At 47.9% G+C, this 17,528-nt stretch overlaps 1 protein-coding gene across 1 annotated transcript; it reads left to right on the top strand.

Moving 5' to 3' along the window:
* Positions 1 to 9,410: 9,410 nt before the first annotated feature.
* LOC117148368 (uncharacterized protein DDB_G0283357) lies at positions 9,411 to 15,932 on the top strand. Its single transcript, XM_033315725.1, has 6 exons — positions 9,411 to 9,577; positions 9,638 to 11,113; positions 11,167 to 11,262; positions 11,322 to 11,898; positions 11,965 to 14,408; positions 14,940 to 15,932. Exons 2-6 carry the CDS (start codon positions 9,668 to 9,670, stop codon positions 15,855 to 15,857), a joined length of 5,481 nt encoding a protein of 1,826 aa, XP_033171616.1. The 5' UTR covers positions 9,411 to 9,577; positions 9,638 to 9,667; the 3' UTR covers positions 15,858 to 15,932.
* Positions 15,933 to 17,528: the final 1,596 nt, after the last annotated feature.

The raw sequence follows: 17,528 nt of genomic DNA, 5'->3' as shown, positions 1-17,528 counted from the left end.
GCACTGGGCACTTGGCACTTGGCACTTGGCCATCGGGCGATGGCAATGGCAACCTGTCCAAATGCGGTCAACATGGCATTTGATACGCTTTGCTGGCGCATTTGGACTTCGATTTCGATTTGAATTTGGCCATAGTGCCGTCGATTGTGCGATTTTTGGCCCGTTTCCGTTGGCCGAGAAACAAGTCGAGTCGTTCCACCGGCGGCGGAAATGCGAAACGAAAATTGCTAAATGATCGAGTGTTGGGGTGGGGCGAAAAGCGACCTAATGGGAAAAACAAACGAGCGAATAACAACGCATATGCGGGAAAACCTCAACGGAAAGCCGACAGGAAATGAGTTTTCCCCACCCCGAAATGTTTAATTGGTTAGCAGCGGCAGGAAGTGAGTGGGAAATCCAGCAATGATCTGGGCGACCAAAGCTGATGAGCGATCTGGCATTCGATTTGCGAAACGAAAGGAACTTAAACGTCGTATAGTTGTGGCCTGGCCATGGTGTGTGTCTCGGCTAAAGGTATCCTGTTAAGAATTAACTAATAGATGGCGCCAGTGGTACTGGAAATCCGTTGCAACAAAGCTACGGATGGGCTATCAATTAAAAGCAGTTGTATTGCAATTAGATTTGGAATATAAATTTATGTATTGTGTATCTTAAATATAATCCTGCCTTTTTTACACCTAATTAAAGTCACTTCTGACCTTATCCTGTCAAAAAATGACCCATAGATGGCGCCAATTTGCCTGCTGAATGTTTGTGGCTGCTTCATCGTTTGAAACTTCTATTGATAAGTTGGAATTTTGTTACAAATATATAACGAAAAGTAGTTATAGTTTTGTGGTCTGCATTTGATAAGTATCTCCTGACCTTTTCCTGTCAAGAGTTGAACCATAGATGGCGCCAGGTGTACTACAATTTGTCTGCTGAAAGTCTGTGGCTGCTTCATCTTTTTTAAACTGTATTTTTATTACCAATATATAAAAAACTAAGAGACGTTATAAGTTTTTTTGTTTTTTGGGTTTGACAAGTCCTGTCAATAACTTACATATTAAATGCCTACTCCTGCTTTATCGTTTACAACCTGTTTTTTAAATGGAACCACTGCTTTACTTTTTATCAACACATTGTATAGCTGAACGTAAAGGCATCCTCTGTCACGTCCCGAAGGACAGTGAGCCACTTCCCCGAGAGGCCTACCTGTAGCCTGCTGTACATCCATTCCTGCTCATCTGACCTCCTACCTTTTGCCTAGTGTATCCTTCGGTATCCTTTGTGTAATTGCACGTTGCGGCACGCGAAATTAAACAGAAAGATAGCTCGAGTGGGTTGGATTGGAGCTGGAGCTGGGGATTGGGATGAGCAGATAATGAAGCGGTTGGAGGTTGGAGGACCGAGAAGGCGGAGGCGAAGACCCACAGCTCGAGGGGCTGGCTAAATGGCGAAAGAATGACAAACGCCCAGAAGGAGCAAAAGTTTGCGTTCAGGGGAAAAGTTCTCGGGGGCTTGGGGCACGAGGAGTGTCATATCTCTGGCGACGTCTATTGTTCCCAAAAGTGTTTTTATTTAGCTCGGCCAGCTCAGCAGCTCCGCATCTCTGTAGCTCCGAGAAGTTTGCAAGGCCTTCTTGGAGCACCACCCCACCCCATCGGTCTACCACCTCCGGGCAGGATGCTCCCCGTCGAGGAGTCCTTGGCATTTGCACAGACTTAACGTTTGTTTTATTATCTTTTATTATTGCCTTTGCTGCTTTTGTCTAATTTCACCGCTGTCTTTTTCTGGCTTCCTCCACTCCTCACCCCCTTGCCGCCTGGCCACCCAATCCTGCCACACCCGGCCACCTCCATCCCTGCTGCTAAATTGGCCGTTAAGATGCTAAAGATGCGGATTTCGGTGATTTACCAACTTGGTCGCATCCTTCTTCCGTCTCCACTGTTGTTGTCCTGCATTTGTTGGGTGTGTTATTGTTTTAACCAAGTTAGCGATGATGAGGCGAGTGTACTTGCACAGTTGAAGATCCCGATTTGTTTATTGTTTTCAGCCGGAAAAGGGGAACGATTTTCACACCAATAAGCTAATAGCCTTTTTTTCCTATTTGAAATATAAAATGGGATATGCTCTGAACAGATTAGTGAAAGTCATTGGAAATACTAAAAAAATAAGCAAAGGTTTGTTTTCAAAACGGACTATTTCTTATATCTTTTGTCTAAAGATACAATTTTAAATATAAGCCTTGATAGTATTTTAAAATATATGTTATTTTCCAAAACGAGAGGGTGCATCTCAATCTGATTAATAGCATTACACTCCCATTCATATCCCCACTATTACGTTGTCCTTTTTGCATAGTATTCCCTATTGAAGATATCCTTGCTCAAAGGGTGCTCCATTCATTCCAAGTTCCCCCTTTTTGGCTTTTGTTCCGTTGTATTTGAATTGTTATACCCGTTACGCGTAGAATAAATGGGTATGCTGGATTCGTTGGAAAGTATGTAACAGGCAGAAGAAAGCGTTTCCGACTATATAAAGTATATATATATTCTTGATTAGGATCAATAGCTGAGTCGATCTAGCCACCATACCTGTCTGTCAGGTTTTTGAAAAATGTGCCATTCAAACTAGCTGAGTAAGGGGTATCTTATAGTCGGGGAACTCGACTATAGCATTCTCTCTTGTTTTATTTGCCTTTGTTTCGGCTCCTTTTGGCCAAGAAGTTGTGGCGGAAATCGCGCTAATTTCGCCGCCTGCCACGCCCCCATAGCCGCCTCTAAGTTTGGCCACATAACGGTAGTTTGCGGCAGGCCGAGGACAGATGGGATCGGATTGATTGCGGCCAGACGCGGAAGTGGATGCGGATACGTACGCGGATAGCGGATTGCGAATTTCGTTCGATGTCCAATGTTTGGGGTTAAGTGGTTGTGGGGTCGCTAGTTGGGTGCGCTGGATGAGGTGGGTCAGGTGTCCTCTGAGCACCACGCACCGCACCCCACTCCACCTCCTGTCCCGATTGGCACAGGCTTCATTAGCTGCGTTTTTCTGCGGGCAGCACCCTTTTGACCCTTCTGCGAGTGTGGATGCGGATGCGAACGCCATGTGACGGTGTTGATTTTCACACAGCGCAGCGTGAAATTAGAAATCAACAACATGTCCTGTCACAGCCACCGCACAAATGGTAGTCATCGAGGAGGATCGGGATGGGTCGGAATGGGTCGGTTCAGGTCAGGTGTCGCCATTTGGCAAATCAGTTTTGTCTGCCTGCGCTGCAGTTTCACTGCTCCTGCATTTTGCGGTTTTTCGTCGGCCGTCTGCCGCTGACAGACCAAATTAAAATGTCCCCGGCTGCAAGGACCTCTGCCGCGAGGATGCAGGATCCTGGGGGGACAGCACGGGGTGGCCTGTCTGCGTGTCACTTAATGACCAATTTGCCAGGAATCCACGCAGCCAGGCAGTTGCGCATCCAGGCATCCCCAAGCATCCAAGCATCCAGGAGCCCACAGATGTCGCATTTGGGATTCCGCATTTCAGTCTCCATTGACTTTCGCTGCGATAAATCTTCAAGTCACCGAAAATTGGCAGGCAAACAGCGCGACACAGCGAACACAAATCTTGAACGATAAGCACAGGCGACAAGGACAACAATCGCTAAGAGAATTACAACATGTCGCAGTTTGTTCCAAATTTGAATAAATTTCAAATTCGTCGGAACACCGCCTGCTCCGCCACAAAACCAAAAAGAAAAAAAAACAGGAAAGGAACAAGAAACTGACTGCGGCAAAAGTTTGCGCTCGGCTACAATTAACTTTTAAGTATGCCATTTCACAGATACCGCAGATATCGCCGCGATATAAAAAGCTATATGCAAAGCCGTGCACCCCTCGAAATGGAAATGGAGCGGGGTGGAAGTTGCCAGCAGCAGTTGAGAAATAATTTCCAGCAATTTATCATGTCACAGCGAGCACAACAATGGAATAGACTTCTTCCAGGGCGTCAACGGAGTGCGAATGCTCTACCTTTTCTTAAATAACTGAAAAACACCAAAAAATAGCATGTTAAAATATGCACTGTTTTTATTTTTTATTTTAAGTTTTGGAAAAGCATACTTGATCTCAAAACATACAACGATGTGAGTCAATTATGTATCGCGTTTATATGTACATATAGTTATATTTAACATGAATACTCAATAATATCCTTTAACATTTGCACACCTTTCTTAAGTTTTCAAGCAGCTTCTTGTTAGGGTATTAAAGCCAAAGTGCGTGTGATTTCCGCTTCCGCTCCTCTGGCAGCCATAACGAATTTTTGCATAAATACCAAAGGACGAGGGGCAAAGGACTTTGGACAACAGACAGCTTGTTAATCGCCGACCATTTATCTAGCTTAATGAAATTTGCGAGAAATCAAATCGGCTGTACCTATTCCTTGCCCGCTATTAGCCACAAGCTGCAACCGATGATCCCAGTGTCTAGCAGCGATATTGCGTCACGTGGCAAGTCCTGGATGAACCCCCCTGCCCCATCAGCCGCGTCCAGGACAACGTGCGCAATTAAACTGACGCCCTCTTGACGGATTCCCTTCGAGCCGCTAAAGACCATCGAGGGATTTGGCCATTGACTACCGGCGTAGTCCGCTACTTAGCCGCACATGGCTCGGCATTCAAGCTAACCAACTAAGTAACATATATTCGGTTAGTTCGTTATGGAGTCACCTATGATTTTGGTGATCAAGGTGGCCATGAAAAATTTGTTCCTAGACCCAGAACCTTTTCAGTAAGTTTTTCAGTTCTGTTGCAAGTGAGCTAGAGCTAACATCTAAAATATTTTGTGTAAAGAAAAACCAGGGCAAAAAAAGAAAAGTGTTCGTCTTGTGCAATTTTTGTGGTTTGTTGAGATTCAAGATTTAGTTGAACAACCAGGTGAGTGCTCCCCACGCACTATTCCAATTGTCTCACCATATTGTCCAATACATTCCCACATTGGTGATGCCCTTATGGCCTGTTCGTATGTTCGCTGGTCCGTTTGTCCGTCAGTAACTAAACATTTGCATTAGGCGCCGTGCCGCAGAAACCGCTAAAACGGGCTGCTCCCCTCGAAACGAAAACATTTTAAATGACACCAGAAGCTGCAACCGATGTTTCCAGTTTCTCGCAGCGATATTGCGTCACGTTGCAAGTCCTGGATGAGCCCCCTTGCCCCATCCCATCCGTCTTGCCCCATATAAACGGACGCCCATCTTGACGCATTCCATTCCTTCAACGTTAGTTTCAAAGGCGACTAGATCGTTATGGAGTCTCCTATGATTTTGGTGATCAAGGTGGCCATGAAAAGTTTGTTTCTAGACCCAGAACCTTTTCAGTAAGTTTCTCAGTTCTGGTGAAAGTCAATTGAAGCTCGCATCGAAAATATTTTGTGTAAAGAAAAACAAGGGGAAAGAAAATAAAAGTTTTTGTCTTGTGCAATTTTTGTGGCTTGTTGAGATTCAATATTTGGTTGAACAACCAGGTGAGTGCTCCACACACCATATACACCCATATATTCCAATGCACTTCCACATTGGTGATGCCCTTATGGCCTGTTCGTATATCCGCTTGTATGTCCGTAACCGTAACTAAACATTTGCATTAGGCGCCGTGCCGCAGAAACCGCTAAAACGGGCCGCTGCCCCCGAAACGAAAACATTAGGATTGGGATCGGGTTCTCCGACAAAATCCAGCCGCCTGTCAGTTAAATAAATTTTGTGGCAAATCGCAAAATCGGTAAAAGGCCAAAGGGCCGTGCCGCAATTGGCAATCGACGCCACAAATCGCGTTTTAAGCCCTGCGTGCGATTAGTTTAATTGCCAACGGGAGCATGGGTTTGGGCAGTGGGCGGGTGCTCCATGGCGTTGGTGCAACAGGACAATGCAACATTTGCATAGCGGTTGCGGTGGTGCTCGCGCTTAATGCGAAAATAAGGATTAACCAATGAAATTTATAAACGCACAGCTATGCGGCTGCTGGCTGCTCCATCTCCACCCGGCCCACTGCAAATTGAGTGCATAAATTGGCCGCATCGTCCGTTTGTCCAGGCAGCAGGCAGCAGGGAGCAGGGAACTGGGCACTGTGTGCACTGGGTCCTCAGGACAGGCAATCTATTTTGGATTAAATCAAATCGAAATAAACGATTTTTAATGGCCTGCCTAGCTCCCTTGTCCGTGGTGTCTGGTCCGTGTGGCACAGTGGCAAAAACGAGGTCATTAATTATTTCTTCAAAAGCAAAAGATAAGCTCGACCAGGAGCCCCACACCCATACCCACACCCACCACCACTGAACGATCGGGTTCTGACCCCTTCGGGGTTGCGGTTCGCATCCTTTTTGGCGTTTTGTGTCATTAGCTTAAAACCGTAACCAGAAAGGACGCCGGACAATGGTCAGCCGACAAATACACACACACTCGCACTCGCACACTTGCCACACGCATTATCCTCGACGGCAGCCGCATGTGGCACCAAAAGATTAATTAATCTTTAAGGACTCATTGTGTGCTGTTTTTGCCGGGCGCCCACACCACGCCACTCATTAGGACAGTTGGACAGGACATTTGCATGTGCAGCGAGCCAAAATGAATTTATGGCCTGCTCCAAAACGAGCAGGGATTTGTGCAAACCTGCCTCCAGATTCGGATGAATCCCCAACCCACAAGCCACAACCCACCATTCCCCACTGCCTGCTAAGCTCGACATTTGTCACGAGCACTTCTTGCGGCGCCATTCCTCTTCGCATTTATTTTGATTAGCCATTGATGTTCATTTCTATTTGTTGCTTTCTTATCGTAAGCCGCTCCCCGTCACCATCGTGGTCATCTTGCCGCGATGGCCAGTGGAGCCCGTGTGCATGAGAAGCTGTGCCCGGATTACCGTGGCACGCAACTCGAGCATGCCACACATAGTTTCGCCCGCCGCCGGGAATTTCGTTTGTCAAAGTTGCACGTTGTATAAAATATTTACAGCTGATTATTTCGCCAGGTTAATGCTTTCCGGGCGGGATGGGGTCGTCCTGGCATTAAGTGGAGCGCAAAAGTTATCCTTTGATGCGCATTCCCTCTAATTTATTAGCTGGCACACGTGAATTATTGCTGCGTCTGTGGGTTTTCAACTCTTCGACTTTGACTGGCAACTGGGAATTGTTGTGGCCCAGCTGGGGAGGAGGCGTAACCAAAACTAACTACCAGGAACTGACAACTGGGAACTGGGATGTGGGTTCACGCATTCCAGGTTAACTGAGCTTTGACAAAATATTCGGGCTTAGATTTTGGAAGGGGATCAACTTTTCGTCAAAATGAAAATGAAGCAAAAGCCTTTGACTTTAAATAATTAAATTAATAGTTTATAGATGTAAGAATAGTTTTTCCCATTTGTTCAGTGATACTCGTTAGATTAGATAAATATCAGTTGTTCTGAACTCGTATACAGTGCGAAAAGGTTGCCGCCCAAACAAGATTCCAAATGTATACCACGATTTTTATTGGCAGCGAGATCTGTTGCCACTAAGCCAGCGGAAATCCAACTTTTCGCTGGCATAATGCAATTTTGTTTGTCGAATGAGCTACTGCATCGCAGTACGGCCAAAAGTACACAATACGGAGTCCTAGGCGTGTGTTACGTTCCACCGTTGGTTAATGGAAGCCCGGCTTAGTGGCTCAGGCTTTTAATGGCCCAAGTTTGCGGAACGGAAACTAGACAAACACGGGACCAACGGGAAGAACAGGACTAGCAGGACGGGCAGGACGCACGGGGACGATCACACGTGGAAGTTAAAGGAGTTGCGGGCTGTTAAAATGATTAATGACGTGTGTGTGGCATGCACGTTAACGCCCTCGCGAATGGAGCAAGTTAAAGTAACCGGCACAGATGTTGTCATAAATAAAAAGAAGCTGAAAAGAAGATGAAGACGCCGCCAGCGGGGGTGTATGTGGTGTGCTTGGGTGGCTTTGTGGGGTGGTGGCAACATGTAAATAAACATACATGTGTGCGCAGTTATTTATGCATGTGTGTGGGCGAGTCTGTTTGGGCCACATTAATGTCAAATCAGCCGCATAAATTGCGTAAAACGCTCAATTTATTAAACGAGGCATGCTCGAAAAGGGGGCGTGGCCGTGACAAGTGTTTTTGCCAGTTCATAAATGTCGCCATCACTGGGTAGCATTCCGCGAATCCACCTTGCGCAGGCGGAGGCGAAGGACAACGGACTGATTGCATAGTTAAGTGAGGCTTTCGACGCCTGGCGCATCCTTTCGCTGAAAGCGTCCTTCAGTCGAGCACGAGGATTTGCGCCCTCGAAAGTGCCCCACGCCCCACGCCCCACGCCACCCGCCGTCGAGTGGCAATTGTTCAATTCAGAAATTGCCATCAATCGATTTGGCTTATTGTGCCGGAATCGTGGTGTGCTCCGCAGCAATACGGGAATAGTGACAAAGGCAATCACAGCAGCGTAGATTCAGATACGCCTGGCCAAAGGGCTCATAAAAATTTTAAATCGCTTTCACCGCCAAATGGCCGGCTACATCGACGCACTGGTCACCCTCCACATCTCTATTTCTCATCCAAAACCAGCTCGTTTTGCAGCAATGTTTTGTTTACCAGTAGCAATTTCTTGGTGTGTTCCAATCAAAGTCTATAGCAGCTCTTCCAAGGGTATTCGCCAGTCGCATACCTCCTGGTCTTAAGTGGGATTTGCTTGTTTCGCGTTTTGTTTCGCTCTCGTTTTGCAATTGCATGGGGCAAGAAGTACGGAGCACGAAGGACGAAGGACGTGGACCGTGGGACGTGTCGGGCTCTCTGCCTTCGCATATGTGTGTGTTTGTGTGTGTGTGTAGGTGTCAAGGGTGCTGTTGTCCTGGCCGGGAAATCCCCCCACCCTGGACGGGATTGCATATTTTGCTGCCTCACGAACATGAGCGCTCGTTAAACGGATGAGTTAAAAGTCAAAAGCCCTAAAGGATTTTATTTGAATTGCGGTCTGTGCCGCGCCGTTCGACGTCTCTCCTTCGGGAGCCACGCAACCCGCCACCCGCCGCCCGATTCCTGCCTGCCAAATATCGTGGCAGCCCCTCCCCTTGGGCCCTTTGTGTGCCATGTTTTATTTAAAGTTTATCTTCGCCATCCTTTCGCTTGCTCCTTGCTGCGTCCTCCGTGCTCCGTGCTCCTTGCTCCTTGCCTCACGCTAATTTCGCGCCAAGGCGAGGCAGTAAAAAATATGCGCCAAATAAAATGTGGAAAAATATTTTGGCGCAAGATGCGAGAACAAAAGGGTTCCGTCCTGGACGCCAGCTCGTCGGCACGTCGCCGTTTCAAAGCCGTGTTGAAAAATATTTGAAATAATTGCAAAAATGTTTTTACAGCGGCAGCAACAACAGACAGGATCTCCGCGGAAGGGGAAGAGCGGAGGGGGCTGCGCCACGAGTTGCGGGGGCGTTAGAGGCTTTGTCTTGCGCGGAAGACACGTCCCCCACTACTTGTCCATTCCAAGCACGTCCTTCAACAGCAGCTTACGCGTCTGCCAGCAAGACAACTCGATCATGATGTATCCTTTGTCCAGCAACTAGAGTAAGCATAGCCTTATTAAATCACACGAACTATGAATCATGAAACCTTTCTTTTTTTCAGGGTTGCCCGGATCTCAGCCCAGATTCCAGCATGACGGAACCGGCAGTGCCCGGCGAGGAGCTATGCTCCTCAGACTTGGTCAGCCCCATACCGAATGCGGAAATCTCCAACACATCCAGCATGTCCTTGGCTTCCACTGCCCTGGCACTTATCCACAATGGTTTTCCGCTCATCGACCGGAGGAGTGAGGAGGGTTACCATGGATCGGAGGTGGAACCGGTGCTAGAAGCAGACCCAGGACTACAATCCCGACCAGAATCCTCCGCAGTGCACATAACAGAACCTTTAGTTGAGCATCCAGCTCAACACCCAGCAGATCCCACAACAAAACAACTTGAAGATATCCCAGCAGATCTTTCAGCAGATCTCCCAACACATCTTCCAGCAGATCCAACATCAGCTTCACCAGCAGAGCCTCCAGCCGATCCTTTAGCGGATTCATCAGTGGATTCATCAGCGGATTCATCAGCGGATTCATCAGCGGATCCATCAGCGGATCCTTCACCGGATCCATCAGCGGATCCTTCACCGGATTCTTCAGCGGATCCGCTGGCAGATTCGTCAGCAGATCCCATAGCAGATATCCCATCAGCAGTTATGCCACCAGATCCACAAGCTAGTCCCCCAAAAAATCTGCCAACAGAGTTAGCAACGAATCACCCAAAGGAAGCCATTGATGAAGAACGACCGGACACACAAAAGCCATCGAGTAAACAGGAAGGTTCCATCAAAGTTAAGATGTCCCCTGACGCACCTGTGTTTTATCCCATGGGTACCAGACGATCCCACAAACAGTCAAACGAAGAGGAGCCCCCACCGAGTGCACCCCACAATTCGGCGCCGAAAAACTCCTTCGAGTTTGGCCTCGCAAACGGAACGGGGCCATACATCGGACCAGGGGGGGGCAATATTCCTCGGAGCTACTACTTCGTCGATCCTACCACCGGCAAGCGCATCAAGAACAACTATAAGGGCGCGAAGACCGAAGTACACCGGATTGAACTAATCCCTAACCGGCGAGAGATCCCACAATCTAAAGCAAGAGATACCTGGATTGCCAACTTAAACAAAAAACCACCACCACCACCACCACCGCAGCCATCACCACCGCAGTCACCAGCAACACAGACACCACCACCACGACCACCAACAGATGAAAATGTTACGCAGAAGGCTCCTGGAAGAGCGTCGATACCCAGACGCAACAATTCTCGCCATTTTCTCTCAGATCCAACGAAGTTCAAAATATCCCCAGAGTTTCCATCCTTCGAGTCCTTTGCCGGGCAGCTGGACGACATGGGTGTGAAACGGGATGAGTTCATGGCAACGCTGCGAAACCTTTTAATAAGAGCCAATGACCTGATGTTGCCCCTACTCCAGGGTCCCTTTAAGTACATGACGACCTTACAGATGGCCGAGTACACCAGCGCAATTCTGGACACACCTCCGCTACATCCGAGTATCTTCTTGCCAGCGGTAAGGTTGGGAATCTATTAACATGCTAAATAATATTGTGATCCCATCTATAGAATACGCCGCGTCCCTGGACGAACCTCACTGGACTCAATCGGCCCTTCGACATCCATCCGAACAGTCTCACGCCAGAGGATCTGGCCATTGCCCAGGTGAGTCTTGTGCATTTCAAGTTCAGGTAGCATTGGATCCACCACCGCGGTCTCCCCAGAAAACTCCCAAGCATGTGGAAGCCACCACTCAGACGGAATACCTTTGCATCTGCATGTTCATCAATCAAGGAAGATCGGCGCCGGCGGCTGTGCCACCACCAGCACCTGTGCCACCACCAGCACCTGTGCCACCCCCAGCACCTGTGCCACCACCAACATCTGTCCCTCCGCCAACAACTGTCCCGCCGCCAGCAAATGTCCCGCCGCCAGCAAATTTCCTGCCGCCAGCAAATGTCCTGCCGCCAACAACTGTCCCGCCGCCAACAACTGTCCCGCTGCCATCAACTGTTCCGCCGCCAGCAATTGTCCCGCCGCCAGCACCTGGGCCGCCGCCAGCATCTATCCCGCCGCCAGCATCTGGCCCGCCGCTAGCACCTGTGCCGCCGCCAGCACCTGGTCCGGGGGCTGCATACTTTACAGGATCACCTATTAACACTCCTCGAATGCTCAGGGCACCAGGCGGAGGACCCGGTGGACCGAGAATACCGCAGGCGTATCCGACAGTATCCGGGCCAGGAGGCTCACAGAGCGGACCACCACCACAACAGCCGTTTTGCTTCTGGAGTAGGCCTATGCGTAAGTTTTGTTTAGCTAACGATTCCCTGGCTGCTGACTTAATACGCATACCTCCTTCTAATCAAGTTCCGCATCCTGCGTCACATCGCATGCCCCGGCCACCGCATCCAAAGGCCTTTCAGCATCCGAATCCACCAGCGCATCACCATTCACCAACACCACATCCGCATCTCCATCCGCATACCTGTGCCCATTCCCATCCGCATCCACATCCGGGAATGCAGGCGGGTCATCCGATGGCGTCGAGGAATAGCCCACAGCCGCACAGGCTGTGTGGAGCAGCGCGCTTCCAAGATGGGGGGTACCGCGGCTACCGCCTGCAAGGTCGCAACAGTCCGCACAACCAGCCGAATCAATGTCGCTTTGGTCCCATCGGTAGTGGTCGTACCAGCGAAAATAGTGACGGGAACTTCAGCAATACGAACTACAACAACGGAGGAAACCCAGTCTATGCGGGCACACAAAGTGGCAGCGATAAGATGGCTTCTGATCTATTCCAACCCCTGGTGAGATGTGTCTACCCTATTGAATATGAGCAGCTGAGGCTGAACGTGTATCCACCGAGCTTTGAATACATGGATAAAGCCAATATACAGGTGGAATCCTCTACATCGAGCTCCGATTCGTCGAGCACCGAAACCTCCGGCTTGCTCAAGTTCGCCCAGATGGAGCTGGGGGAATATGTAAAGAATAAGAAGGCATGCAAAGACAACATCGACGTGGCTTGCAATGCCAATGGAGGCTCGGCTGGTACACAATCCAAGATGCCTTCGACTTCCCACGAACACTATAGTGGTAACCAGTTCAATCCGAAGTACAGCCAACAGCAATGTCCCAATCCCAATGAAGGCCCGTCTGGTTCTCAAACCAATAAGCCTTCGACTTTCCAGGAAAACTATATTGGTAACCAGTTCAATCCGATGTACAGCCAACAGCAATGTCCCAATCCCAATGGAGGCCCGTCTGGTACTCAAACCAATAAGCCTTCGACTTTCCAGGAAAACTATATTGGTTACCAGTTCAATCCGATGTACAGCCAACAGCAGTGTCCCAATCCCAATGGTGGCCCGGCTGGTACTCAATCCAAGAAGCCTTCGACTTCCCAGGAACACTATAGTGGTAACCAGTTCAATCCGATGTACAGCCAACAGCAGTGGCCCAATCCCGACAACAATGCAGCTATGTTTAGCCAGGAGCAGGCAGGTCCCAGTGGAATTTATATGAGACCTCCTCCTCCGGTACAACCAATACCACCACCATTCCCTCCAAACATGTATCCGATACGGCAGGAGAAGCCCATGGGACCGATCCTGTTCGAGGTGGGCGGCAATACCGGCCACAGTGCCGTCTCGCCCATGATGCAAAACGTCAACAGTGGCAACGGGTACGGTCATGGTCGTGGTCGTGGATACGGCCCTTGTCCGAATCAAGGCACTCATGGCCAGAATCCCTACGGACATATGACTCATCCGGTACCTTCGCCACATCAGGCACACCAGACTCATCCATCCCACTACGGAATGTCCTTCAACGGCAATATAGCCCCGAATATGAGCCACATGAACCAGGTCAGTCACATGAACCACATGGGCAGGGGCATGGGCGTCGGATTGCTTCCGTTGCCTTTGCAGATGCTCAGTCCAAGTCGGATGGAGCAGCCTAGCTCCATGGGTATGCCCATGAATATGCCACCACCCAACCTTATGAGTCCTCGGCGCAATGTAATACCTATCAATACCTATCACCAGAATGGAAGCAACCCGGACACGAACAAGATTCCGCCATATGGCGGACCTGGAGGAGTGAACTTGAACAATGGGAGCGCCGAGATGCAGCAAATCAGGAGACCTCCCGATCTTCGCCAAGGCTTCGAACACAATGTGGGTGTGTCGTGTGACAACACGCCAAGTATTCACCTCTTGAGGATTTCCTTGCCACTATCCGTTCTCCAAAGTGGAGCACTTGTCCAGGATGATGGTGCACCCAACAACAACAACCAGATCAACATCCAAAGCATGAATCCGAACTACAACCAGAACAACATTCAAAGCATGAATCAGAACAACAACCAAAACAACATCCAAAGGAAGGATCAGGACAACAACCAGGACAACATTCAAGGCAAGAATCAGGACAACAACCAGATCAACATCCAAAGCATGAATCCGAACAACAACCAGAACAACATTCAAAGCATGAATCAGAACAACAACCAAAACAACATCCAAAGGAAGGATCAGGACAACAACCAGGACAACATTCAAGGCAAGAATCAGGACAACAACCAGATCAACATCCAAAGCATGAATCCGAACAACAACCAGAACAACATTCAAAGCATGAATCAGAACAACAACCAAAACAACATCCAAAGGAAGGATCAGGACAACAACCAGGACAACATTCAAGGCAAGAATCAGGACAACAACCAGATCAACATCCAAAGCATGAATCCGAACAACAACCAGAACAACATTCAAAGCATGAATCAGAACAACAACCAAAACAACATCCAAAGGAAGGATCAGGACAACAACCAGGACAACATTCAAGGCAAGAATCAGGACAACAACCAGGACAACATTCAAGGCAAGAATCAGGACAACAACCAAGACATCATCCAAGGCAAGAAACAGATCAACATCCGTCGCGAGATTCAGAACAACAACCAGGACAACAATCAGGACAACAGCCAGAACAACAACCTGGACAACATCCAAGACAAGGATCAGAACAACAACCAGAACAATATCCAAGGCAAGGATCAGAACAACATCCAAAGAAGGGATCAGGACAACATTCAAGGTGAGAATCAGAACAACAACCAGAATAACAACCAGAACAACTACCAGAACAACCAGAACAACCAGAACAACAACCAGAACAACAACCAGAACAACAATCAGAACAACAATCAGAACAACAACCAGAACAACAACCAGAACAACATCCAGGACAACATCCAGGACAACATCCAGGACAACATCCAGGACGACATCCAGGACAACATCCAGGACAACATCCAAAGCAAGGATCAGAACAACCAGAACAACATCCAAAGGAAGAATCAGAACAACATCCAAATCAAGAATCAGTACAACAATCAGAACAACGCCCAAGGCAATAATCAGAACAACAACCACAACAACATCCAAAGCAAGAATCAGAACAACAACCAGAAAAACATCCAAAGCAAGAGTCAGAACAACAACCAAAACAACATCCAAAGCAAGAATCAGAACAACATCCAGAAAAACATTCAAAGCAAGAGTCAGAACAACAACCAAAACAACACCCAAAGCAATAATCAGAACAACATCCAAAGCAAGAATCAGAACAACATCCAAAACAATAATCAGAAAAACATCCAAAGCAAGAATCAGAACAACAACCAGAACAACATCCAAAGCAAGAATCAGAACAACAACCAGAAAAACATTCAATGCAAGAGTCAGAACAACAATCAGAACAACAACCAAAACAACATCCAAAGCAAGAATCAGAACAACATCCAAAGCAAGAATCAGAACAACATCCAAAACAATAATCAGAAAAACATCCAAAGCAAGAATCAGAACAACAACCCGAACAACACCCAGGACAACATTCAGGACAACATCCAAAGCAAGGATCAGAACAACAACCAGAACAACATCCAAAGCAAGAATAAGAACAACATCCAAAGCAAGAATCAGAACAACATCCAAAGCAAGAATCAGAACAACATCCAAAACAATAATCAAAAAAACATCCAAAGCAAGAATCAGAACAACAACCAGAATAACACCCAGGACAACATCCAAAGCAAGGATCAGAGCAACAACCAGAACAACATCCAAAGCAAGAATAAGAACAACAACCAGAGCAACATCCAAAGCAAGAATCAGAACAACAACCAGAACAAAGACAATGAGCAGAAGAAGAAAACCCAACCGTCCTACGCTTCCTTCCTGAAGTAAGTGTCCAGAAGAAGAGAATTTTTACTCTTAAAATTATGTTTCTTTTATTCGATTAAATAAAAAACACTCACACTGCGGTTGTCTTTCCATTGGCCAAATCCACTCCTCGGATGCCGGTCATTCCATATTCATATAACGATGTGGCAATGGCAAATCGCGGATTTAGACATGGGACTCCATCCTCCCCGGGCCAAAAAGGAAATGTGTTTACGCCGTGGAATTCTCAAGTGGGCTCTCCGTGAACCCTTTGAACTAATCGGGCTAATCTTTTACGCTGCCTGCATTCTAAAGCGTCCTTGGGCGGCCGCCTCAGGGCGGGATTGCCGCCTTCCCGTGCTCAGCATCCAGGAGGAGCATGTGGATGAGGATGACGAGGAGCAGGAGCTAGCCGTGCATTTCGCATGCATGCTTACAGATCTCCTCATGTGTAAGCGAATGTAATTAATTGCAAGTCGCGGCAGTTAAACATTTAACATTTAAAGAGTCGATGGCTGATGCGGGTGCGGGTTAACCAGGTTAAAGTGTGCTGGTCCAACTTTGTTTGCCCGACGCCCATAGTTTGACCAGACGTTTAACGCTTCCCTGAACCTCAACCGCATTGGCTACATTTTTAATCTACAATTAACCACAGCTGCGGTGCAATTGGAATCATCATCGCAATCGCAGAAGGATGAGGATGTAGCGGGTCACTTCGGGGGGGCCAGTATCAATATTGATTCTATTAATTATAAAAACATTAAGTGCCGGCCAACAAATGTAATTAAACGCGTTAAACAATTGCAGTGGGCGCGTAATGGCAGAAAAATGCATTTGCCCACTGCCCACCACTCCCGGTGCATGCCCATACTCCAATCCCAATCCGGGAATCCGGAGCTCGGAATCCAATCCAGTCCGGCTAGAGTCCACTCCGTCCGTTGCTGATGCGCGGCGATAAGCACGTTTTCAATTCGCACACGGTGGAGCAGGAGGAGCAGGAGGAATCAGGTGGACCACTGGCGGGTGCGGAGGTGATCGGATTGTCGCACATTAATGACGAAATTATTGTTTCAATTGCTTTCAACCGTTGTCAATGCAAATTTTATGCAAATACTTTTCCGATTTCGAGCCGGGCGTGTTGGCCTCCACTCTTAAATGCCATTGTGGCCAATAAGTCAATAATAATTATGGCCCGCCGACACTCACCGTCCCCTCGTCAATGCGCTGCCCCACCACCCAGAATCCTCCTGCTCCTCCTCCCCTGGCCATTTCGGAATAGGCGTTAATTACTTTTATCTGGCCGTGGCCAAACAAACAACAATATATAACTGCATCGCAGCGTTTAGCGCCTACGGCCCATAAAATGTCCCTTGGCTATATGCATATTTATTTATAAACAATTAATATTATGGCCATTGTTGTTGCTGCTCCGGAGGAGGCAGTGGTCGGGGTAGCAGCTCAACACGGACTGCGCATAAATTAAGAACGCCCAATTGTTATGCAAAATCGCCACCGGGAGAGTTCAGTATATAAAGCCAGTCGATCTGGGCAATCGAGAATTTCCTCTGCCTTTCAACGGAAGGTGTGTTAATCACTCATTAAAAGTAATATTACTCAACAGGAAAAACTGGTTCGAATTTTTTGACCATGATAGGATCTCCTAGTAAATCGTGAAACCTGACCTATTAGTTATTT

This window comes from Drosophila mauritiana, chromosome X (assembly GCF_004382145.1).
Source record: "Drosophila mauritiana strain mau12 chromosome X, ASM438214v1, whole genome shotgun sequence".
In the NCBI taxonomy this organism is placed as follows: Eukaryota; Metazoa; Arthropoda; class Insecta; order Diptera; family Drosophilidae; genus Drosophila; species Drosophila mauritiana.
The sequence above is the reverse complement of the archived record's forward strand: the minus strand, read 5'-3'. Positions and strand labels throughout refer to the sequence as shown.

Coding starts and splice junctions, on each gene's coding strand:
- LOC117148368 (XM_033315725.1), top strand. CDS start 9,668: ATGACGGAACCGGCAGTGCCCGGCGAGGAGCTATGCTCCTCAGACTTG. Junction 11,263..11,321: donor AGGATCTGGCCATTGCCCAG/GTGAGTCTTGTG, acceptor CGGTCTCCCCAG/AAAACTCCCAAGCATGTGGA. Junction 11,899..11,964: donor CTTCTGGAGTAGGCCTATGC/GTAAGTTTTGTT, acceptor CTTCTAATCAAG/TTCCGCATCCTGCGTCACAT.